The 24731-nt window shown below is 47.2% G+C and overlaps 1 protein-coding gene across 10 annotated transcripts in view; it reads left to right on the forward strand.

Annotated features, from left to right (window-relative positions):
* Positions 1-24731, forward strand: part of FMNL3 (formin like 3) — a 97809-nt gene that overhangs the window by 48236 nt on the left and 24842 nt on the right. For 9 of the 10 annotated variants that reach the window (XR_004691735.3, XR_009557227.2, XR_009557226.2 and 6 more), the window contains exons 3-11: positions 1599-1679; positions 2534-2610; positions 10777-10860; positions 12964-13116; positions 15095-15203; positions 15894-15970; positions 20430-20523; positions 22142-22216; positions 24243-24353. Coding sequence is in view for 5 of the 10 variants with exons in the window: in XM_035102433.3 (XP_034958324.1) it covers positions 1599-1679; positions 2534-2610; positions 10777-10860; positions 12964-13116; positions 15095-15203; positions 15894-15970; positions 20430-20523; positions 22142-22216; positions 24243-24353 (861 nt within the window). In the remaining 5 variants the exon portion in view is untranslated. The remainder of the gene's footprint in view (positions 1-1598; positions 1680-2533; positions 2611-10776; positions 10861-12963; positions 13117-15094; positions 15204-15893; positions 15971-20429; positions 20524-22141; positions 22217-24242; positions 24354-24731) is intronic. The other variant, XR_009557228.2, reaches the window with a different exon arrangement.

The raw sequence follows: 24731 nt of genomic DNA on the forward strand, positions 1-24731 counted from the left end.
AAAACAAAAGAACAGCTGGGAAAACGGGGATTTCCCGGGGAAAACGGGAGACTTGGCAGCTATGATCATGGTAGAGGCCGATGACTCAGACAGGGTCGCTGCCAGAAACAGCTTCATCTCCCCTTGAGCTACAGTTCCTTGACTCCCTTTAAAAGAGCAGGCCAGATCCCCTTATCATAATGCATTTTTCCTACTTGGCTGCTTAATTCTTTGTTGTTATGAGAATGGTATCCCTGTTACCCACATGATTAACGGGAAAACGTAAACATCTGGCCTCCATGAAGGCCTGTTACAGGCCATAACATTATTTTAGCTATTTCTATACTGCACAATTACCAAAGTTTCTAAGCAATGGGAAAGCTCTTTCACTTGATTTCGAGGTTGCTTCCATGCTGGGCATTTACTGTGGAACATAACTGTTTTGCTCATGTACTTTTCATGGGGCATCTGCACAGAACCATGAGCAAAACATTCGGCTCCTGTGCATTCTGCCACCCACCTGCTGAGCTCAGAAAATTCTACAGGCCCCTAGCTATAGACACACACAGCTACCCATAATACACTGCGATATGATTCCTCCCTGTCTAATCAAGAAACCCACAAAATTTAGTAGAAGAAAGTGGGATGAAATTGTCCCTCCATTTATTTTCAGTCCTCCCCTGTTCCTGTACATTTAACATCAGCTTGATCCGAAGATATTAGCAAGTGATAATCCTTATCCCTATGTTATAAGCAACTTGGAGGTTCTTGCAGATCAAGGTGCTGATAAAGGCATAGGAGTGGTCCATGTCATTCTTTCCTAGTCAGTTGACAAATCCTGTTAGCAGCTGTTTGTGCCTCTGCAACAGTAGCAGCCAGCATGGGTATCTCTCTGTGTGTTGTTGTCCTCTTAAGTCCTCTCAGATCCCAGCCAGCATAGCCAGCGGTCAGGGCTGATGGAGGGCATTAGGTTAGGATAGGTGCCCCTGCTCTTTAAGGGGGGCCTAACATTTGTAGTATGTTAGGCATTTGTAGTAATAAACCAAGAGCCTATGTTCCATAAATCACCTTGGACAGCAACTAGGAAATCATGGAATATCGTTTTTCTCCGCCTGTGGGTTCCCAGACCATAGGTTCTACAGCCCAGTTCTGTGTGTGCTTATTTAGAAGTTAAGTAAATTCCTCTGAGTGCAGTGGGGCTTGCCTAAGGTTGCAATCCTAAGGGGAAAGGTGCAGATTTTGCTAGCATTTGAGCAGGACAAAAGGCCACAGAAGAGAATGTATACGGGTGGAGCAGAGAGTGGAGACGGCTTTCCTTTCAAGCTTATTAGATGGAATTCAGATTACCCAGGAAGAGCAAGCCACCAGACAGCGTTGTCATTGGTGCAAGTCAGGGCAACACTAAGGCTTGCTATGTTAACAAATAAATAGTGGGGACCTTTCCCCTGTGGTGACTTAGGCCAAGCTTGGCTCTGTGCTTTTGAAGACCTAACCATCATTATTCCTGCCCTCTGCTTTCTTTCTTTCTTTCTTTCTTTCTTTCTTTCTTTCTTTCTTTCTTTCTTTCTTTCTTTCTTCTTCCTTCTTTCTCTTCCCCACCCACTCTTGTCCTGGAGCAGGAACGATTTCAGGTGAAGAACCCACCCCACACATACATTCAGAAACTGAAGAGCTTCCTTGACCCTGGAGTCACCCGGAAGGTAAGACGCTCAGAATATTTAATGTATGCAAGTTCCATTCATAGATTACTTTAAACGGTTTACAAGACTGGAAACATCAAACAAAGCATTGGCCATGCAATATGACAGTGATGCCCACTCAGGGCATGTTGCCACAAGAGGAACAACTTCCCTTCTCCTCCCCCAGCCCACTGCTCTGGGGATTCTCCAAACACACACCCCTGAGCCAAAATGGAGGGGGAAGTTGCTAGCATGTGCTGTTTCCCACTAGCACAGCTACTTGGTTGGCACCAAGGCCGCTGCTCTCCCTTTGTTAATACCACTACCAGACTAGGGCGAGGCGGTCCTTCAATTTGAGGATTTCTTCAAATAGAGGCCTTAAAACAGAACACGTAGCTATCCTATTCCAAGATGGCTATCACTTGGCCAGGCAGGGCCCTTTCCAATGAGACCAGTTGCTCATCCTGACAAGCAAACTCTGAGGCTAGGCCTAATAGCAGAGGTGGAGAACCTGTGGCCCTGCAGGTGTCATTGGACTCAAACTTCCATCAGCCCCAGCCAACATGGTCATTGGTCAGGGGTGATGGGAATTGTAGTAGGGTACAGCTGGAAGGTGCCAAGATGGCTACTCCTGGTCTGTGCCATAGTAAGGAATCTCACAGACCCTCCAGTTCTTGCAGAAGTAGTATTATTTGCATAAAGAACAAGGGGTATAGGAGAATATAAGCAGGAATTACAGACAGATAAGGAGGTATGGAAATAACGGGTGCATTTAACCCGATGGTTGATCCTACCCTCATATGCAAGCTTGGTTGTAGATGAGGAAGGTAAATTGGTTGTATCCTGCCAATAAAGTATGGTCTTTATGCTTGTAGAAGTTCCGCCGGAGGGTGCAGGAATCCACCAAAGTGCTGAGGGAGCTGGAGATCTCTCTAAGGACCAACCACATTGGGTAAGTCATTGGTGGACCCTCCCTAGGTCTGATTTATTGCTGCTCTAACGTGCTCTGCATCAGCCTTCTTCAGCCACGGTGCACACAGTGTTCTGAGGACTGCTCAAGGCTTCTCTTGCCTTAAGGCAGTCACTAGATCCTGCCAACATTACAGGGACCTGCGTGTTTGTGCCACTGGCTGTTTGTTGGCCTAGAGGTATTTCCGAAATGCAAGCAACAAGATCCATGTTGGAGGCGGACTAAGAGAACCAGAGGCTGCAATCGACACGCAAGTTATGCGGGGCATGAGCCATCTATTATAAAAACCCCTTGAAATCCAATGGCAATGTTTAGCACATGCCCAGATCTCTCCCACTGAAGTTAATGGGATTTTAAAGTGCTTAATTTTGAGTGTAGCCGGGGGGCAGGAGATTTACTGCGTGTGCAAACGGGTTAATAAAGTGGTGCAGTTTCCCCACTTGACTTTGGTATCTCTCTGTTGTGTGTGTGTGTGTGTGTGTGCGTGTCAAAAAGCTTCTTCTGCTTAATTTGGGTGATGTAATGATGATGGCTTCTATAATACAAGAAGCTGTATAAAAGGTAAAGGGACCCCTGACCACTAGGTCCAGTCGGGACCGACTCTGGGGTTGTGCGCTCATCTCGCATTATTGGCCGAGGGAGCCGGCGTATAGCTTCCAGGTCATGTGGCCAGCATGACTAAGCTGCTTCTGGAGAACCAGAGCAGCACATGGAAATGCCGTTTACCTTCCCGCTGTAGCGGTTCCTATTTATCTACTTGCATTTTGACATGCTTTCGAACTGCTAGGTTGGCGGGAGCTGGGACCAAGCAATGGGAGCTCACCCCGTCACAGGGATTCGAACCGCCGACCTTCTGATCAGCAAGCCCTAGGCTCAGTGGTTTAACCACAGCACCACCTGGGTCCCGCCACCTGGATGTAATGATGATGGCTTCTATAATACAAGAAGCTGTATAGGTTTTGGCTAGTACGTGGATTCCCAGATGAAATGCAGTCTTCTCGACATCAGTTAATTTCTGGAATTTACCCAAGGTGGGGTGATACGGATAGATAGTTTTAAAATGGCCATTAGACAGATCCATGGAGGTTGAATCTTTTGGTGGCTACTGGTCATGATAGTTATATGGAACTCCCCAGATCAGTGGTAGCAAGAGATATGCCAATCAATACCAGTAGCTGGTTGGGAACATTGGACAAAAAAATCCTCTTTTGTAAAATTCCTGGAAGTGCAGAAGCTAAGTAAGCTACAGCTTAGGGCCTCCAAAACATTTTTTAGAAAAACTAAATTTCAAGTTTTACCTAACTGGTTAAAAAATTAATAGGCTTCTTGCTATGTAGATGTTTTATTTCGTGTGTTAGGTTTTCGTTGCATCCTCACCTATGTAATGGTATATATGCAAATATGAAACTTTATCATTTCTGCTTTCAGTGTCCTTTCTGTTGTGTTCTTTGTCTTCTGTTACAAAACTTTTTTAAAAATGTAAATGGGAGGAAGTTAAAAAAGAAGTGGGGACATCTTTTGGTGATGCTAAGGCAGGCATCCCCAAACTTCGGCCCGCCAGATGTTTTGGACTACAGTTCCCATCTTCCCCAACCACTGGTCCTGTTGGCTAGGGATCATGGGAGTTGTAGGCCAAAACATTTGGAGGGCCGCAGTTTGGGGATGCCTGTGCTAAGGGGCCTTAAACTTGACAAAGCTTAGGGTTCTGCATGACTGCTGGTTGGCTTCTGTAGGAAGCAGGATGCTTCACTCACTGGCCCTTTGACCTGATCCGTTTGGGCTCTTAATGTCCAGGCTGTCCTAGGAATCAGTCCAACAAAGCAGAAAATGGTCCACCTGGGTGATGGTCCATTTGACAGGCAGGCCAAGAAAAGCAGTAAAAGAAAAAAAGAGGGATGGGTTAGATGAGGACGTTCTTCTTCAACGCTTCCCCTCGGCCCGCTGATATCGCTCTAGCTTGCCTGAGAGGTCCCTATTCTCCCAAAGGTTCCCTTGCCTTCTGTTGTGAGCTAGGAAATGCGCCGCTATCACCACCTGTCCTGGCTCCAGCTGGAAGGGAAACGCCGGCAAGAGCAGGAAGCCGAACTGTTCCTGTCCTTAGTTTCTGGTCACTGCCGGCTGGGCGGGACTTCCTCAGGGTGGCTGGAGCTGACACGGGGAGTGGTTGCTTAGTCAGCAAGACTGTTTGGTCTAGGCAATGAAAGAGCGGCAGTTTGGGTGTGAGAATCAATAACAAAGAAGGGGGGGATTGCTAGATGCTGGGGATGAGAGATTGTGAGTGAGAGCGAAATATTTTGAGGTGTCATTACAGTTTTCCATGAAACAGGGTTGGTGGCGTCTGTGGATTCGTGGTGGAGAATCATACAACTGTAGTGCCAAAAGAGGACTTATAAGAAGGTTATCTATTCCAAAGCCTTGCAGTAAGGCAAGAGTCATCGCACCGCTCCCAGACTTTTTTTTTTAAAGGCACCTATCCAGCACAAGGTCACAGGCTCTATTATCTTCTAGATTTTAGCAGGCAGTTGACGGAGAGCAAAAGGGGCCAAAGTCTACTGACGGAGAGGAACAAGGAACGTGTTCAGTAAAATGCACCCAAATATGTGGCTAGGTCACTTGTTCTGCAGAAGTGCAACTCTGCCTCCCCCAACCTACTGCAAAAGTCATTTGCTAATATTATCTGCAAATTAAACCTTTTCCACGTAGCCCATAATATTGTTGTTGTTGTTTAGTCGTTTAGTCGTGTCCGACTCTTCGTGACCCCATAGACCATAGCACGCCAGGCACTCCTGTCTTGCACTGCCTCCCGCAGTTTGGTCAAACTCATGTTCGTAGCTTCGAGAACACTGTCCAACCATCTCATCCTCTGTCGTCCCCTTCTCCTAGTGCCCTCAATCTTTCTCAACATCAGGGTCTTTTCCAAGGATTCTTCTCTTCTCATGAGGTGGCCAAAGTATTGGAGCCTCAGCTTCACGATCTGTCCTTCCAGTGAGCGCCCATAATATTAGCAACTGCTATTTAGTCATACACATTGGTAATGACCAGCCATTTATATGAAAGCCAACTCACAACATTCTGTCACAAATTGGTGTGGCCAAGAAATAGTACTGGCTGTGTGCTGAATTTTTGCGGGGTTCATTTTTCACATCTTTCTAGAATGGTAGCTTTGCTCAGCGTCCCTCCAGACAGCCTTTTTATTGTGCATTTATGCTGATTCGTAGGAATGATATTGTTGGAGTGGTTATAAGAAACCCTCTTTCGCACCTGCAAAAGGTTTTGGGTGGACATCCTACCTTGTTTCCAATCAGCACATGCCCCGTGACTTCCTGCTGAAACCCTGCAGTTCTTTTATGCCACAAATTGTTGGTTTATTTCTGTTGTGCTTTTGTTGCACTATACAGCAAAAGGGTGCCCCTCCAGACAGAAATAACATGATACTATTGGGGGAAGTATCACAGAACAACTAATAAAGCAGGATGATGTCTGGAAGGCCCAATATAAATCCAGCCCTAATGCACCATTATTGTGTCAATGCCAGCTCAGACACTCTTAGTTTAGTATAGCACAGCGGTAGGCAACCTAAGGCCTGGGGGCTGGACACAGCCCAATCGCCTTCTAAATCCAGCCTGCGGACGGTCCGGGAAGCAGCATTGGTCTGAGGGATGGTGGACTGGAAAAGATTGATGACCCCTGGTATAGCAGGAGCAGGGATATTAACCTTAGGCAAGCAACTATCTCTACTCCCTGTGCATGATTCTTGGGTGCTAAGGTTAGGAGCCTCTAATGCAGACATCCCCAAACTTCGGCCCTCCAGATGTTTTGGACTACAATTCCCATCTTCCCCGACCACTGGTCCCGTTAGCTAGGGATCATGGGAGTTGTAGGCCAAAACATCTGGAGGGCCGCAGTTTGGGGGTGCCTGCTCTAATGCATCATGTGTGCAATACTGGTCTACCTTTCAGGACTGTTTTAAAGATTAATGTGGTAGAGTGTGTGGATCACTTTGCACAATAAAATAAAGCACCATGTATACCTAATCTATTATAATTACTACTAAAACCACAAAGGGTTTGTTGTGGAAATTACAAAGATAAACACTGACTGGAACTAAAAGTATGAAATTGTTTATAAGAATCATAAGGAATAAATTACAGGGCCTCTTGCAATTCAGTAAGAAAGGAATGCATCTTTTGTTAAAAGTAGATATGTGTAAAACTGTTTTTGCTTTATAACAGTGCAAGCATACATGGGAGTTATTTTCGGGACTATTCCTGATATTCAGCTATTGAAGAGGAACAGAATAAACAAGCCTGTCTATATTCCACATGCAAAATTGCAGAAAGCAGTGAGCAGTGTTGGCTGCACATTACAACATAATTTTGCACTTACTTTAAAACAGGCATCCCCAAACTTCAGCCCTCCAGATGTTTTGAACTACAATTCCCATCTTCCCCGACCACTGGTCCTGTTAGCTAGGGATCATGGGAGTTGTAGGCCAAAAACTGGAGGGCTGCAGTTTGGGGATGCCTGATTTAAAACAAAGAAAGTGCTGGTCCTTAAGCCTGCAAAAATAGGCTTGAGTGTTTGTGGGAAATATCTGATCAAACTGGTGACAGGAATGATGGTCATAGTGCTGGAGTAGCTGCAGAGGATTCAAAGCCGTCATGACATACAGCTTCAGTGCCATGCCTCTCTGTTTGTCCCTCCCCTTGACTAGCAGAAGTGGAATAAATTATGCAAAACAAGCATGTGTTTTGCATCCTGCAACTTGATTTGCATAATCTGCACAGCTGCTGGTTCCAGCTTTTCAAGGAGCAGAATGTGAGCTAACTTGGTACACAACATTGAGGGGTGTCATTGTTTTAAGTACACAGCTATGACAAAAATATGATCTGAAAAGCAGGCTGGCTTTGGAGACAGCATTGCACTTTTGATGGGAAGAGCCTTTTTTTTTAGGAATGTGTGATTGGGACTGGGGAGGGACAACAGGGAGAAGAGCAGGCGCTCGGAGCGTGATCCTTGGGGTGAGAATTGGAATGTTGCAAAGCGCACAAGGGAGTCCCTGTGTTCATCTTTGAAATGCCGAGGGGGGGGAAATGTGCTTGCATGCAAACAGCCCTAATCTGCTACAAACAGTCCGCCTGCCCTTGAGAAAAGTCCCTCTGTTTTTCCGGAACTTACTTTTTCTTTCCCGTAACCAGCGCAGCCTTGCCTGTTCAACTCAGTAATCCTTCTGGAGGGAGGGAGGCAGTTCCAGAAGCGCAATCTACTATGGGCATATTCTAGAGCAGTAGTGACATTAGCTACATATGCAAACACAAGAGAGTTATTATGAGGCACCTGGAGCTATGTTTTCCCTGTAGGCAGCCATGGCGTGGTGCCTCTTTTGCTCCTGTTTCTCCCCATGTAACCCAGAGGGGACTGGATTGTGTGGGTTCAACAGTAAGTTCAACACTACTCCTGTTTAGCCATTTGGTCCTTCCTAAGCCTGTGATATGGGATCCAGGTGCCGCTGTGGGTTAAACCACTGAGCCTAGGGCTTGCTGATCAGAAGGTCAGCGGTTCGAATCCCTGTGACGGCGTGAGCTCCCGTTGCTTGGTCCCTGCTCCTGTCAACTTAGCAGTTCTAAAGCACGTCAAAATGCAAGTAGATAAATAGGTACCGCTACAGCGGGAAGGTAAACGGCGTTTCTGTGTGCTGCTCTGGTTCGCCAGAAGTGGCTTTGTCATGCTGGCCACATGACCTGGAAGCTGTACGCCGGCTCCCTCGGCCAATAATGCGAGATGAGCACGCAACCCCAGAGTCGGTCACGACTGGACCTAATGGTCAGGGGTCCCTTTACCTTTAAGCCTGTGATATTCTCTCTCTCTCTCTCTCTCTCTCTCTCTCTCTCTCACACACACACACACACACACACACACACGTGAAACTTCCTCATCTTGTCTGACAATTGGTCCATCTACCGCAGCATTATCTACTGGCAATAGGAATCCAGAACTTAGGGAGATAAGTCTTTCCTGAGAGATTTTCAATTTTTTGAGACCGCCACCCTGCAAAACGTGTTCTCTGCCACGGACCTACAGTCAGAGAATACAGGCATGCCTGCTCATAAGCACATAAAAGCATGTGCACCAACTCGGCTGAGTATCCTTTTATGCATACTGTACGCCCACAATCTCCTTTCCTGTACTAGAGCGTGGCTAGGATTGGATTTGCCTTGGGCAGCTTCTGCTCCCACCTCTGTGCCCTTTAACCTTCAGCAAATGTGTTGAGGGCCCTAAAATAGCAGCCACTGGAGTCAGACAGGAAACACACAGGGGTGGAGGCTGGAGTTCAGACAGGCAGGAAATGGGCGGGAGTGTTGCTCCCCTGTCCCAGAGAGAGAGAGAGAGAGAGAGAGAGAGAGAGAGAGAGAGAGAGAGAGAGAGAGAGAGAGAGAGAGAGAGAGAGAGACAACATATGCATAGTTCCAGTATCCAAATGATTGATGGACAAAATCACATTCAACCATGACTACTTCTGGAAATAACATACACTGAACAACCAGCCTCCATCATATTCCAGAGTTGGCACACCTACACACAGAGGGACACAAAGCCACAGATACACAACCACACACTCACTCCTGTATTCCTTTATTTCACACTCCATCTGGTTCAGTCCAATCCCTTGATGCAGATTGGGATCATATTCATACCTTCGTGTTCCTTCACAACTTGCACAACAGAGCGAGAAGGATGGAGAGAGACATCCCCAGCGAATGTCGAAGGGACTGCAAGGCCCTGAGCGAAACCCTCCCTGCCCTGCGTCAAAAGATAACGCCCCGCCAGTTGCTTTATTTATCGGCAGCTGGGGATGCTGCAATCTCCCCACAACACGCATTGGGTGGGCCATGGCTGGCTTCCTTCTGAATTTTATCATGTTCATCTGTCTCCTTTGAACCCGCTCCAGTTTGCCCACTTTGCTCCAAAGGCACAGGGCCCCCAGACTGAATAAACACAATTCTGTAAATGAGCTGAACTTGATCTGTGTTATACAGAGGGAGTCTTGTGTCTAGTAGCCTCTGCTCTGTTTAAGGCTTGGAGGCAGGCAGGAGTCTGGGAGAGACATTGCTTGCACCTCATCATGCTCCCCCCCCCTCTGTCTGTCTGTCTGTCTGTCTGTCTGTCTGTCTGTCTGTCTGTCTGTCTGTCTTCTTTTGCCACTCTACCAAATCTGGCCAAACAGGTTTGTGCAGGTTTTAAAATAGCATAACCCTCACCCTTTCTGCAGAACCTGATTAGAGCAGGTGAAAGCATCCACAACACCTTTCTTTCTTTGACACCATCTTAAACTATTTCGGAGGTGGAGGTGTTGTCTGTCTCTAGTCTTTATGAGCTTGATGCAGTTCTAAAGTTGCCTTTTTGGATCGCTTCTTAACAACAACAACAACAACAACAACAACAACAACAACAACAACAACAACACTTCTTCCATCAAGCCTTTCTTCCTGGACCACCCTCACCACCTCTGCACTGTCTTTACCACCACATCCTTTCAACTCTTTTCCTTTTCACTTTCCCCTTTCTTCTATTGTCTTCCTTCAGCTTTGTCCTGAGTTTACTTTTGGGGGAGGCATTGGGTTTAGTGATTTGCATGCTGATTTGTTATTGCTATTTTGATCTGTCCTGCAGTCTATGTTTTAATTGTGATATTTATAATGTTTATTTTCTTTGCACGCTGCCCTGTTCACTTTACTGGAAGGTGATCTAGAGACAGCTTTTAAATGAATACACATTCAATGGCAATTACCGTACTTCTTAGTAAGTGTGTCTACAGTAGCATCCTCAGCCACTCATCAATGGGTCGTATTCAATGTAGCATGAACCAAAATGTTCCATCAGCGCAAGCATTTCTGCTTGAGCAACAGAACACTCACCCCCCTCCATGTCCCCTAAATCCGTTCCAGGTCCCACCCACCCCCCAACCCTCCAGAGCAGATTTGGGGGTGGTACTGTGGAAGGAAGGGGGAATCTCGTGGCAATAAGGTAATCTTTGCTAGTGCAACTATTTAAGTGAAAATCACATGATGGTATGATGGATAATGGATCGCAAGTCAATGTGAGCTGCCCTTGGGTAATAAAGCCCCGTTCTGGGTTTTTCTTTTGCAGGTGGGTGCGCGAGTTTCTCAATGACGAAAACAAAGGCCTGGACGTGCTGGTGGATTATCTCTCCTTTGCTCAGTGTGCGGTGATGTAAGTGTCTGCATTTCCTTTGAGGTGCCCCAAATCTTCCCGCCTCTTCATGCCACTATTGGAAGTAGTGGGACTTTGAAGGCAGATTGCTGGTCATTGTGAGTAGAGAGAAACATGCTCACAGGCTTCCCATAGATTCTGTGTTAGAACAGGATGCTTGACTGGATGGGCTACTGGCCTGATCAAAAAAAAAAAATTCTTATTATGTGATTATGAAACAGATTTTTAGACAAAATCAGTCCAGAAGGATAATTAGCTACCTGGTTGTTGTTTTTATCAGTCTTGGGCAGGCATCCCCAAACTGCGGCCCTCCAGATGTTTTGGCCTACAACTCCCATGATCCCTAGCTAACAGGACCAGTGGTCAGGGAAGATGGGGATTGTAGTCCAAAACATCTGGAGGGCCGAAGTTTGGGGATGCCTGGTCTTGGGCCTATTCATGTTTTCATTCAGATTCCCAGGCAGGCAGAAGAAGAATGTTGTTGAATTCAACATTTCCCATCCCAGGACTCTTACTTTTGGAACATCTTTAGTTGCAATGGCTCCCCTTTTTCAATGTGATAGTCATTGGCTTGGGGGTATTTATTAGGAGCATAAATCTGCTTGCTAGTTGGTTAATCATCAGGCCTTTCAATGATTCAAATATTATGAAAACCTCAGTTCAGGTGCCTCTCCAAGAAGAAGTGAGACAAATTTGCATCAGTGTCTCTGGGCAAGTTCAGGGGGCAGATGGTTGGGGTCCCACTGGCACTGAAGTCAGGGCACTGCTGAAAAGGCCCTCTCATTGGCCCCCACTCCACCCCTTCTGAGTGTCCCCGAGGAAGATTTTTACCGTTTGAGGCAAGCTCACATGGAAGGAGATACACCTGAAGGCACTTTGATCCCAAGCCATTTAGAGGCGCAAAGGAAGGGCAGGGAACCTCTTTCAGACCAAGGACCACATTTCCTTCTGGGCAACCTTTTGAGGGCCACGTGCCAGTGGTGGGGCCAGAGGCAAAAGTAAGCAGAGCAATGAGGCTCTGTACGGCAGGCTAGTTTTTGCACACGTGCTTTAGCCTACATACAGGCAAGCTAGAGACATCATCAGAGTTTAAGCACACACACCCAGCCCATCAAAAACACCCAGAAGAGGGTGCAAAACAGCGGGAGGATATGGCTGGAGAAGATGTGTGACCTGGAGAGAGAGTCTTGGAGGACCGCATTCGACCCCTGGACCATAAGGTCCCCACCTGTGCTATAAAGGTTAAGGCCAGTATTTCAAAGTGGGATCTTTAAATGGACCAGGAGGCCAGTACAGTTGCTTTAAAACTCTTCACCGAGATGCAAAGAGCAGCATGGGGGCAACTTGTGAGTTGGTGCCCTGCTGAGCTGGTGTCCAGCTCCCCTTTTAACAAGGGAATTTCTTTGACACCAACCAACTCTGGAGGTCTATCCTTAATCGTAGAGTCGGAGGGGCCTGCGAGGGCCATCTAGTCCCACTCCCTGCAATGCAGGAATCTTTTTGCCCAACGTGGGGCTCAAACCCACAACCCTGAGATGAAGAGTTCTCCTGCTTTACCAGCTGAGCTACCGTATCTGTGACTCCTTCCAGGATTCGGAGGACACAGCTCTAGTAGCTCCCAGGAAGCAAGCTGGTGTGTGCAGCACCCTCTCTAATGTCGACGCCTGACTGTCAGGTGGTTCACTCCTCATGTCAAGCCAGCCTACTGTAGCACAGTGCAGATTGGCCTGTATGTTGTGAGCACACATCTGATGCAATGCTAGCCTGGGAATTTGTCATAGGGTAGGCCCAGCCTTAAAAAACATGCCTGCCTGCCTGCCAGTGTGTATGTATGTATATATATGCCTTGTCCCCGGTTTTCTTTGTGCTCAGATCCTGCTTACGCAGGGGGAGATTTGCGCGTATGCTGGCACCTTGTCGCTTGCCAAGCTGCTGGGCTTGTGGCCTGTTGGAAGGAGTCCCCGTGAATCCAGAGCTTGAGCGCCCTACGCAGCTTTTGTTCTCAAGCATCTCTGTGTGTTTGTGTGTGCGGCTGGGGGGGGGGCGTTGTTTCTGTGTGTCTGTGGGCATATGTATGGTGTGTGATCCGTCTCTGCCCTCCAGGTTTGATTTTGAGGGCCTGGAAAGTGGTGAGGATGGAGCGCTGGAAAAGCTGAAATCCTGGAGCAGGTCCATAGAGGATCTGCAGCACCCCAGCACCCTGTCTGCACCCTACGCCAACAGCCTTGCTCGCTCTGCGCGGCAGTCTGCTCTCCGGTATGTACCTCTGCCCTGCTGCACCTTCTGGTGTGTAGCCTTCTGAGCTCTGCCGTTGGTTGTAATAATAAACCCCCTCCCTGCTTTCTGCCCTCCAGGGGATGCCGTGTGCTGATCTCTTCTCCCCACTCCCATCCTTCCCCCTTGATGCTCCTCTGGCGGTAGCTGGCCATGTCTCCTCTCTGCTCCAGGCCTTGTCTTTTGCCATGCTCTGTTTGCCTGTCTTTGCTGGGTCTCCTGTCCTCTCTCTTTCTCTGTCCTTGTCACCTGGGTAAGTATTTCTGCACTGGGCTGCTCTGTGAGGAATTCTGTGCACACTCCCCGGGCTGTACAGTGGCCTAGGTGCATGAAGATGTGTGCGGGAACGCAGAGGGGGGCCCCCTGCAGTCCACATCCAGGGTTGGTGGCAAGCAGGGGGGCCAAGCGGCCAATGGGGACGGATTATCTAACAGCAAGGTCCAAGATTCCTGGTACATCGCAGTCCAGGGGTTCCTGTCCTGGGAATGGACATGGATTCAAACTCCAACTTAATCACAGGCCCGTTGGCTGACTTTGGAAAAGCTCCTTCTCTCTCAGACTCTGATTCCCATCTGTAAAATGGAAAGAAAAACAGCTTTACCTCGCAGGGCTATTGCTCCTGACAATTTTCACTGCATGGGAATGCCTGGTGTTTCTTGATAATAGTAGGCATTCAGTACTTTGAGGTGGCTGGATATCCTTGTAGGTCCAGCAGAGAAATTCTGTGGTGTATTTGTTTATTATTTGTTTCATTGAAAATTACATACCACTTGATTGTAAAAACAAACAAACACCCAACCACAATCTCAAAGCAGTTTACACATTGAGACAGCTATTGCGCAACAAGGGCTGCTGAAAGATTATTGTCATTTTCCCCCTTCAGTGATTCATGGGTAAAGGTTTGAAAGAAGTATTGCTGTTTGTGGTATATACATTCATCCTGCTATTTTGTCTGGCTAAATAGGTTTGGGAGGCTTTTGTGTTTACCCAAATCCTGCAAAACATAGTTGAGGAAACAGAACACATTGAAACAATGCCTTTTTTGTATCATTTCCTACTCTTTACCTCTAGCCTACAAAGAATTAAACCGAGTTTAGAGGGTACTCCATGTAATCAGAAGACAGGATGCCTAAATGGGTTGGGTGGACTCATTTTCTTACTTAGTTTGGTCATCTGGTTCCCTTTCCAATTCATGTCTTTAAAAATTGGGAGCTCAAGAGTTCGGACATTTTTAGCATGGGGGGGGGCGAATCTGCCCACCTCGCATCTTGGATGAGGGTCGTGGCTGCGAAGGGATCCATGTCTCCCCATATTGTCCTGGAGGGACATGGCAGATATATATGATGAGCCCCAAACTCAGTCAAAGGTTCAAATCAGGCCAAACATACTTTTCCTCCTTGATCGTTGAGCTTTTCGGCCCTTGTGTTCTTTCTGTGTCTCAAACACCTAGAGAGTATTCCAGATTTTTGACGAGAAACTTCTTTATTCCTTTTGGAAAACCCCATTTTAATCCCCAGTGTATTTAGAATATTTTTGCTTCATGTTTTTGGGAACTGTATATTTTTTTTAGAAAAGCAGCATGACTTTCATCCCCCCTTGTTTCAGCAAATAAAAACTGAATGCCCTATCTCTTGAGGGGTGTTTCTGCATGTGTTTAAAGCTAAAACTGACAACAGTGGTCTCCTGGAACTTAGCTTTTAAGTAGATTAGCAAAACCCCTGAGTTGATCTTAGACTCCAAATGAGCGGTAGCCATTCAGCCTTTCTTTTGCCAGCAAGAAACCCACATCTTAGGCAAACCTTCTGACAGAAGTTGGTGGTTCTAATTACAGCTCTCCCTTCCTGTTCTTAGCTGCGGCCGTGACCTCATCATTGGCATGGGGCAAACATTTTTTTGAGCCTCACTGCTTTTTCTGTGTGTGTGTATGAGTGTGCTAAATGTAGGACTCTCTTTTTGCCAGATACACCACCCTTCCCAGCAGGAAAGCCCTGAAGAACTCACGGCTGGTTAGCCAGAAGGATGACGTCCACGTTTGCATCCTGTGCTTACGAGCCATTATGAACTACCAGGTAATGCTGGCAGGACCGTTGCTTATTGCCTGCCTCTAGCTAGGATCAGGGATGCCTGTTGGCTGCGAGTCTAAACCCAACATTTCATGAGTGGGGAAAGATGAATTCTACCCTAGCAGAGTAAAATAAATCAAAATGTGTGCTTGTACTTAATTATTTACACTTGTAGCCTGGCTCCATCTAAAGGGTCTGGGATGGGTTGCGGAAGTTGGAAACAAGTGCGGACGATTGGACACATAAGACGTGTGTGTGCAATAAATCTGAGCCAAAAGAACTTTTTTGAGGGGCAGGAGGGAGGGAGGAAGCCCTTTATTATTGTGTGATGTGTGATATTCCTTTAAAACGCATCATTTGTTTATTTTTAGTAATGCCAGTTTCCTAGATGCTTTGCACGACAGTCATACCTTGTGTTGCGTTTGCTTCATGTTGGGTCTTTTCGGGTTACGAACGCGGCAAACCCGGAAGTGTTTACTTCCAGGTTCACCGCATGCACAGAAGTGATCTGTGCGCTTCACACACACACAGAAGCACCGCTCTAGTTGTGGACTTTACGGGGTGCAAACAGCACCCTGGAACGGCTTAAGTCCACAACTAGAGGTACCACTGTATATAATACAGTTTTGCTGAGGTTTTGCTGGTTCTTTCTATTCCTAATACTTCTATGCATTTCTTTCCCTTTTTGCATGTCAGTATGGATTCAATTTGGTCATGTCTCATCCTCACGCTGTCAATGAGATTGCCCTCAGCTTGAACAATAAGAACCCCAGGTAAGGCGGCTGGGTGTTCAGGTACGCCCTGTGGAAACTTACCCTCTGTAGGTGGACTAATGTGGCTCCCTTTGTTTGGCTCTTAATGTGTTTAAAAATGCCAGGTCCTGCTTGCCTTACAACCAGCATCAAGTCTCTTCAGCTGTCCCTTGGGCTTCTCCTACCAGTAAGGAGTCTTAGTTGTGTGGTGGGACTAAGAATTTCACATCCACGGAGAACTGCTGTCCTCAAAACACTCTTCACAAAGAAGTCAAGGCTGGTGTCACAGGTGCTCCCCAGCCAAAGGAACGCACATGGCAGATAGTTACCTCTTCATTGACAAAAGCGGACACTGAGAATAGTTTCTGTGACTCTGAATACTTACACCTACCAGTCTAGCATCTAGGCTGCTATTCCCAGCTCTGCACTCTATAGAGCAGTTGCAGCAGCAGGGGACCACTCCCCCTCCACTTGTTTATGGATCTCCCCCCTCCTGGTTCTGGGAGACAGTGGTGCAGGAGCGGGTGGTAAAGCCCCCAAACCTCCAGCTCTGAAGCTGTCGTGGACTGGCTGGGCACAGAGGAGTGGTGGGAGGCACCAGCTGGGGAACCCCCAAGGAAACCCGCAGGGGAAGAAGACTCAGAGCCAGGGGTTTGGTGGGGAGACAACAGAGGCTTCCTCTGCCTCTTGCCTCCTGGCAAGTAGTAAAAGGTAAAGGGACCCCTGACCATTAGGTCCAGTCGTGACCGACTCTGGGGTTGCGCGCTCATCTCGCCTTATTGGCCGAGGGAGCTGGCGTATAGCTTCCAGGTCATGTGGCCAGCATGACAAAGCCGCTTCTGGCAAACCAGAGCAGCGCACGGAAACGCCGTTTACCTTCCCGCTGTAGCGGTTCCTATTTATCTACTTGCATTTTGACATGCTTTCGAACTGCTAGGTTGGCAGGAGCTGGGACCAAGCAACGGGAGCTCACCCCGTCACAGGGATTCAAACCGCCGACCTTCTGATCAGCAAGCCCTAGGCTCAGTGGTTTAACCACAGCGCCACCTGGCAAGTAGATGTCCCCTCAAATCACTGCTCTCCCACAAATCCCTTCCGAGAAAGAGAACATTTGTGTTATGAAATGTTACAGGATTTCAGCAGGAAATTAGGGGACATGCACCGATTGGAAAGGAAGCAGCATAGGCGCACTTAAACTTTTGCTGGCACAAACAGTATTGAAAACAGGATCGTGTATAACTGCCCCAAGACCACAATGAGCACAAATCATAACAGATGCACAATAAAAAGGATGTCTGGAGGGGTCCGTGGTGTGTGTGTGTGTTTGTATGATACCACAGATCCCTCCATATATTGCCTCTGGTCAGACAAGTTTTGCAGGTTTTTGAAATGCTTCATGAAACCCTGCAAAACCTGTTTAGCCGACATGGAAGTGGGATGAGTTCACACACTTATTAGCAGCCACCCCTCCTTCAAACTGCCATCAGCTCTGAAAAACAAAACGAAACAATGGCCCGCCTCCAGCTAGTGAAACTGGTTTCTAGCAGGTTTTAATTTGCAGAACAGATGTGCACTTGGACAACTTTCTCCTGTTTCCTCATATTGTTTGGGCCTGACTGAGATCTCTGTGCACAGCCAGAAAAAACTGTCTGGGCCATGTTGTTGATATAAAGTGCATTGATCATCTGCGGTTTCCAGGCCTTCCATTGCAAAGTTGTGTTGGCTTATCACATATCCAGTCCTGGCACTATATGATGAATGGGCACATATACAGAGGGAAGCGAGCTCATGAGTGAACCATGTCCCTGGGGGTCTTTTGGTATGCTCTGCAAAGTAATGCTCACAATATGAACTGCAAAATAAAATTTATATACAATATTTCTTCTTGCATAGATGTTATAAGTTTGCACTGGCCTAGGTTTCCTTGGTTTCTTTTAAGCCTTCACAATACTTCATCGGGATTTTAGTGTGCATTCCCCCCCCCCCACACACACACAAACGTTTGCATGCAATATTGCCTAACATGTACACTTGCAAACAATTTCCCCAAATACAATGCATTTTCGTACACCACTACACCATTCCAGCTCTCCAGAAATTAGAACAGAGAGCAGTTTCTTACGACAAAAAGTGGCCTATGCCAAATCAGAATGTTGGTGCCATCTAGCTCAGTACTGCCGACACTGGCAGGCAGGTTTTGGGCAGGAGTCTTTCCTCAGTCCTACCAGGAGACACCATGCATTGAACCTGGGACCTTCTGTGTGTAAAATAATGGCCACCCCTCATTACATCTGAGCAAATCAAAGTCAGCCAGTGTCACCCATCTGGCCTGTTATGTTTATATATATATATATATATATATAGCTATATATAGAGCTGTTTGTCCAATATAGAGAGCTATTGTTTGTGCAATATAGAAATATAGAGAGCTCTCTATATTGGACAAACAGGCCAAACCCTACGCCAAAGGATAAATGGACATAAATCTGACATCAGGAATCACAAGACAGAGAAACCAGTAGGAGAACACTTCAATCTCCCAGGACATTCTATACAAGATCTCAAAGCAGCTGTTTTATTACGGAAAAAAATCAGAAATATACTGGAAAGAGTAGTTGCTGAATTGCAACTCATTAGCAAGCTTAAAACCATGGAGCCACCTGGAATGAACAGAGACATAGGATTCTTATCTCATTATACATGACCAAGCTTTCCTTAGCACCTCAGTCCTTGCTTCCCCCCCCCCCCGCAAGACCAATTGCAGTCATTAACAGTCGTTAACAGTCATCAACAGGTTTACCACTCCTATCAGCCCATCACCCATTCCCATCACCCCACCCCCACCCTCTGAATATACATAAGGGTCTGGTTACTTCTGTTTCAGTGTATCTGATGAAGTGTGCATGCACACGAAAGCTCATACCAAAATAAAAACTTAGTTGGTCTTTAAGGTGCTACTGAAGGAATTTTTTTATTTTGCACCTTTTAATAATTGTGTAGAGGATGGAATTTCAGCAGGTATAGTTTGCATGAAAACCAATGGGAAGCACTGCTTAACCAAGAAGGCAGTGGGGCCTGAGGAGCAAACCAGATACTGTACACTGTTGTTCAGATAAAGTTCTGCAAGCTGCCCTTTAATTGGTAAGGTGAGAATGCCATGGGGATACAAAGAAAAACAAGCCCTTTCTCTCTTGAAAGCTGCTGTTAAAGCGGCAGGATCATGCCAGACATGGGCATAAAATACTTAACTGACTGACCAATTGCATCACAGATAACTCGGCTCTGCCCCCCTAACATAAAAGCCTGCTCCCCGTAAAATAAATCCTGGCTCCGCCCATGAGTGGAGTCATTCTACCCCTGCATCCCTAGAGGGGAACCCCCTGTTACCCCCTGTTTACCTAGCATTAGTTGGCACACCAATGGATGTGTCCCGCTGGAAACCAGAAATGATCAAACTGCACTAGGAGCATGGGCAATGCTGAACATTCAGGGACACCTGCTGATCCAGAAAACCTCTACCTGTGTTGCAAAACTGGAATAGACAGCGGTTTGTTGGAAGCAAGGTCCCCTGAGAGGAAAGCCTCAACTTGGAATGATAGGGGTCGCCAGCATGGTATCCTGCAGGTGTTCTTGGACTTCAGTTCCCACCAGCCCCAGCCAGCATGGCCTGTGGTTGGGGATGATGGGAGTTGTAGTCCAATGACACCTGGAGGTCACTACATTGGCTGCCCCTGCTGCTTGCCTCTGCAACAGTTGCATCTGAGGGATGCTGTCATCATTGTGGGATAACTCAGTCTCGCCAGAGTGGTGCATGCTCTGGTTATCTCCCGCTTGGACTACTGCAATGCGCTCTACGTGGGGCTACCTTGGAAGGTGACCCGGAAACTACAACTAATCCAGAATGCGGCAGCTAGACTGGTGACTGGGAGCGGCCTCCGAGACCACATAACAGCTCCCAGACCTACATTGGCTCCCAGTACGTTTCCGAGCACAGTTCAAAGTGTTGGTGCTGACCTTTAAAGCCCTAAATGGCCTCGGTCCAGTATACCTGAAGGAGCGTCTCCACCCCCATCGTTCTGCCCGGACACTGAGGTCCAGTACCGAGGGCCTTCTGGCGGTTCCCTCGTTGCGCGAAGCCAAGTTGCAGGGAACAAGGCAGAGGGCCTTCTCGGTGGTGGCGCCCGCCCTGTGGAACACCCTCCCATCAGATGTCAAAGAAAAAAACAGCCACCAGATTTTTAGAAGACATCTGAAGGCAGCCCTGTTTAGGGAGGCTTTTAATGTTTAATAGATTATTTTATTTCATTTTTCTGTTGTGAGCCGCCCAGAGTGGCTGGGGAAACCCAGCCAGATGGGTGGGGTATAAATAATAAATTATTATTATTATTATTATTATTATTATTATTATTATTATTATTATTATTGTTATATTCTGCATCACCAGCAAAATGACATCCTTGCTTCTCTTTTTTCTCTCCAGGACAAAAGCCCTGGTATTAGAACTGCTGGCAGCTGTTTGTCTGGTGCGTGGTGGCCATGAGATCATTTTGGCTGCTTTTGAGAATTTCAAGGAGGTGAGGACTAACCTACAGCACCATGGGGGAAATCAGCAATGGGGAACCTGCAGTTATTCTTGAGCTCCCATCGGCCCTGATCATTGGCCATGATAGCTGGGGCTGGTGGGAGTTGGAGTCCCAGCAACATCAGAACGCCACAGGTTCCCCATACCTGGGAGAGGTATCAAACTTGGAAGAGGAAGGGAAGGCAAGAAGAGGGAAATAGATGCAGGAACGTGGAAATGAACGGCTAGAGGGCCGTGCATGGGAGTCGGGATAATTTAGTATAAAGTTGTGTGCACAAGGTGGATGGACAAATGGACAGACAGGTACGCAAGTTGAGGGAGGGAGGTGGAGGAAAAGTTGTGTAGCATAAATGGATAGAGTAAAGGTAAAGGTACCCCTGACCGCTAGGTCCAGTCGCAGACGACTCTGGGGTTGCGCGCTCATCTCGCTTTATAGGCTGAGGGAGCTGGTATTTGTCCGCAGACAGCTTCCGTCCGGGTCATGTGGCCAGCATGACCCGGAACCAGAGCAGCACACGGAAACACCGTTTACCTTCCCACTGGAGCAGTACCTATTTATCTATTTGCACTTTGACGTGCTTTCGAACTGCTAGGTGGGCAGGAGCTGGGACCAAGCAACGGGAGCTCACCCCGTTGCAGGGATTTGAACTGCTGACCTTCCGATTGGCAAGCCCTAGGCTCTGTGGTTTAGACCACAGTGCAACCCGTGTCAAAAATGGATAGAGTAGCAGTGGCCAAATCAGTGAACCCAAATCAGAGCCCATGTGTTAGTGCCACTTAGGAGCAAACTACATTACCAGCAGACTTTGGTCCCTTTTTTCCTCTGCCTTCCTGAGGTCAGGAGTGGGTCTCTACACAGGTCCAATGAGGTAAGCTCCACTCCACACCATAACTGTGCTTGAAGGCCTAGCAGTCCTGTTTTTGGATGGCGTAAACCCCTGTTGCCTTTCATTCAAGATGAAGTTGATTGAAGGCCCTTCTCTTGACACCCTCAGTGTCTGAGGTTAGACAGGCGGGCACAGGACCTCCTCACCCACATTATGGAATTCCTTCCCTACATGTGTGAGCCTGGCACCATCTTTTAAGTGCCAAGCAAAGCCTGACCTCTTTGCTTAGCCTTTTAATTTCCCCGATCTGCCGTTTTGTGGCATCTTCTCCTCCCCACTTCTTTGTGTATTTTGTCTTAATGGATCCTGCTCTCTTAAATGATGATTATTAGCATTATTAATTGTTTTATTCTGCTGTTTGCCACCTTGAAACAAAGGCAGGGAATTATAAATCCAAAATTAAAATTTAAAAATAGGTGTCGCCTACACATGCAGGGTAGAAGGAGAAGGAGCCAATGCTCTCTCTGTGTCGAGTATTCAAGCAGAGCTGCTTGTTCCTCCTGCATGGGCTGCTGATGTGTGGCTGGGTAAAGGAATGAATACAGGAATGTGCTTGAGAATATCGGAATGTGCATGTGAATATGGTAGAAGGGATGAATAGCTACGTGAAGGGGTACTTATGGAGAAGTCTACAAAGACTGCATACCGGGAAACAGCCTGTATTTGGCTGGCTCACCAGTACTAAAGCACCCTTAAGATCCTGCTGTGCTCTCTGCTTCTCAGGTTTGCAAAGAGCAGCATCGCTTTGAGAAGCTGATGGAGTATTTCCGCAACGAGGACAGCAATATTGACTTCATGGTAAGGAGCAAAATCCCTGGTGCCTTGAGTTGCAGAAAAGCACGAGTCGCTTTTTCTGTTTATGCCAGCAGCTCCCCCAATCTGATGTGAAGGACAGATTGCGGTATATACAGTGTCTCTTAAATGCAGGATTATATACATGCTGTCTCTGACCCGTGCTGTGGGCAAGGACACATTCCAGCCAGGTATAAACACTCGGGACAGTGAGGGATGTGGCCAACAGAGTGTGGCCCAAGAAGAGTTCTGATGGCCGGACAGAGCCGCCAGTAGCTTCTCCACCCCTGCTGTGGATAATAGATGGACCAATGTTCTGACGCAGTACAGGCATTCCATTCCCGGCCCCTCCACACATTGGTGGAGCACACATAAATGCGACCCACTCCATTATACCCCATTATGCCCCAGATCTGCCCTCTTCTGGGTCCAAAAGAACTCATGCGTCAGCGATCACATGCCAGTTGGACACGCCTAAAAGGATCGCCCTATGTTTCTAATTAAAGGTAAAGGGACCCCTGACCATTAGGTCCAGTCGTGACCGACTCTGGGGTTGCGCGCTCATCTCGCATTATTGGCTGAGGGAGCCGGCGTATAGCTTCCAGGTCATGTGGCCAGCATGACAAAGCCGCTTCTGGCAAGCCAGAGCAGCACATGGAAACGCCGTTTACCTTCCCGCTGTAGCGGTTCCTATTTATCTACTTGCATTTTGACGTGCTTTCGAACTGCTAGGTTGGCAGGAGCTGGGACCAAGCAACGGGAGCTCACCCTGTCACAGGGATTCGAACCGCCGACCTTCTGATCAGCAAGCCCTAGGCTCAGTGGTTTAACCACAGCGCCACCTGGGTCCCTATGTTTCTAATTACCATGTTCCAAAAAAGAGCTGCAAAACCCCAGTATTAAGCACACTGCACCCGCATGCTAGCCAATTGAATTTTAGGAAGCAACATAGGAAGATGCTTTACTCCAAGTCAGACTCTTGGTCGACCCCAACTGGCAGCCGCTCTCCAGAATCTTGGGCAGAGGTTTTTTCCATCACCTGACACCTGATCCTTTTTTTTAAAAAAACTGGACATGCTGGAGACTGAACCCACAGCATGAAAAGTGAACGTCTGCCGCTGAGGTGAACTCCCTCCTCTTAATTATGCAAAGCTCCTCCCAAAAACAGTGGTAGCTGAGGTACAGGGATCTGAAACCCAGAGACCTTCCCCATCTGTGCAGGCACTCCCATTTTACACTGTGAATTGGATTGGTAGAGTCTGCGTATGGACAGCAGGTTGCTGGGTACCTATCTCTGCTATGGGGTAGGGACTCTTTCCCCCTGCATCCAATTTATGTTACAGAACAGTTTAGAAAGTGTCTTCCTGCTTCTTCATCCCTGTTCTACTCTCCAGTTACTGTGCCAAAGACACTGGCAGCGCTCTTGCACACGGTCAAGATATTTTTATTGATTGATTTAATACCTATTAATCAACAACAAAACAACTCTGAAATGGTTTATAGTTTACGGTGCAAGCTTCATGGTTTACAGTGCAAAACAGTAACTTGGCAGCCTTTGTTCCCATCTGCCTTTCCCAAGTGCTTTCACCTGGTGGGCCATAATGTATTTTAAAGGTCTTCTGCCTATTATCCTCTCTCAATGCCTTTGCAAACCTAGGTCTGGCTCTTACCTCCTGATTCCTTCTCCTTCCCAGCAAATGGAATGATGGTGGGACTTTTCACAGGGGCATCCCCCAACTGTGGTGTCCTGGAACGTAGACTTTTTAAACATTTGATCCTGTATTGGTGGAACATCTAGACCAGGCTTCTTCAACATGTTGTGTTCCAGATGATGTTGGACTGCCATCTCCCATCAGGCCTCAAACCAGCATGGCCGACAGCCAGTATGATAGGTTCTTTTTTTTTAGTCCAGCAGTATCTGGAGGACACCACGTTGGGGAAGACCCTGGCATTCTAGACAAAGCCACAGGGGAATGACAAATTCAAGTTGTGCGCCATAATGCCAGCTGCCCTCTCTCAATGTGTTTTTCAGGTGGCCTGTATGCAGTTCATCAACATCGTGGTGCACTCTGTTGAGGACATGAACTTCCGTGTGCACCTACAATATGAGTTCACCAAACTAGGTCTGGAAGAGTTCTTACAGGTAACACCCAATCTCTTCACAAGCCAATCTAGAACAGCTGATAGAACCTCGTCCCGGTCATACTTTTTCCAAGAATAGGCCAAGTGCCTGACAAAGATGGGGAATGGGATTGTTCAGCTAGATCTGAACCTTTTGTAGTTGCATGTGCTGCTGGCTCCTGCCCTTTTGGCGCCTGCACGCTCAGTTTGATATCTGCAAAGCAGCACCTACTTTAAGTAACTCTGGTGGAATTGCATCAGGACATGGACCTTCCTAGATTTGGGGCAATAAGAAGTCTTAACGTTTTCTGTTGTGACTGGTGCCCATTCTGAGATGTCCTGAGGCTCCACAGAGCTCACCCTCTCATCACAGAATACTTTTAAATAGTATTCGTACCAT

The sequence above is a fragment of the Zootoca vivipara genome, chromosome 2, assembly GCF_965207765.1.
Source record: "Zootoca vivipara chromosome 2, rZooViv2.hap1.1, whole genome shotgun sequence".
Classification (NCBI taxonomy): Eukaryota; Metazoa; Chordata; class Lepidosauria; order Squamata; family Lacertidae; genus Zootoca; species Zootoca vivipara.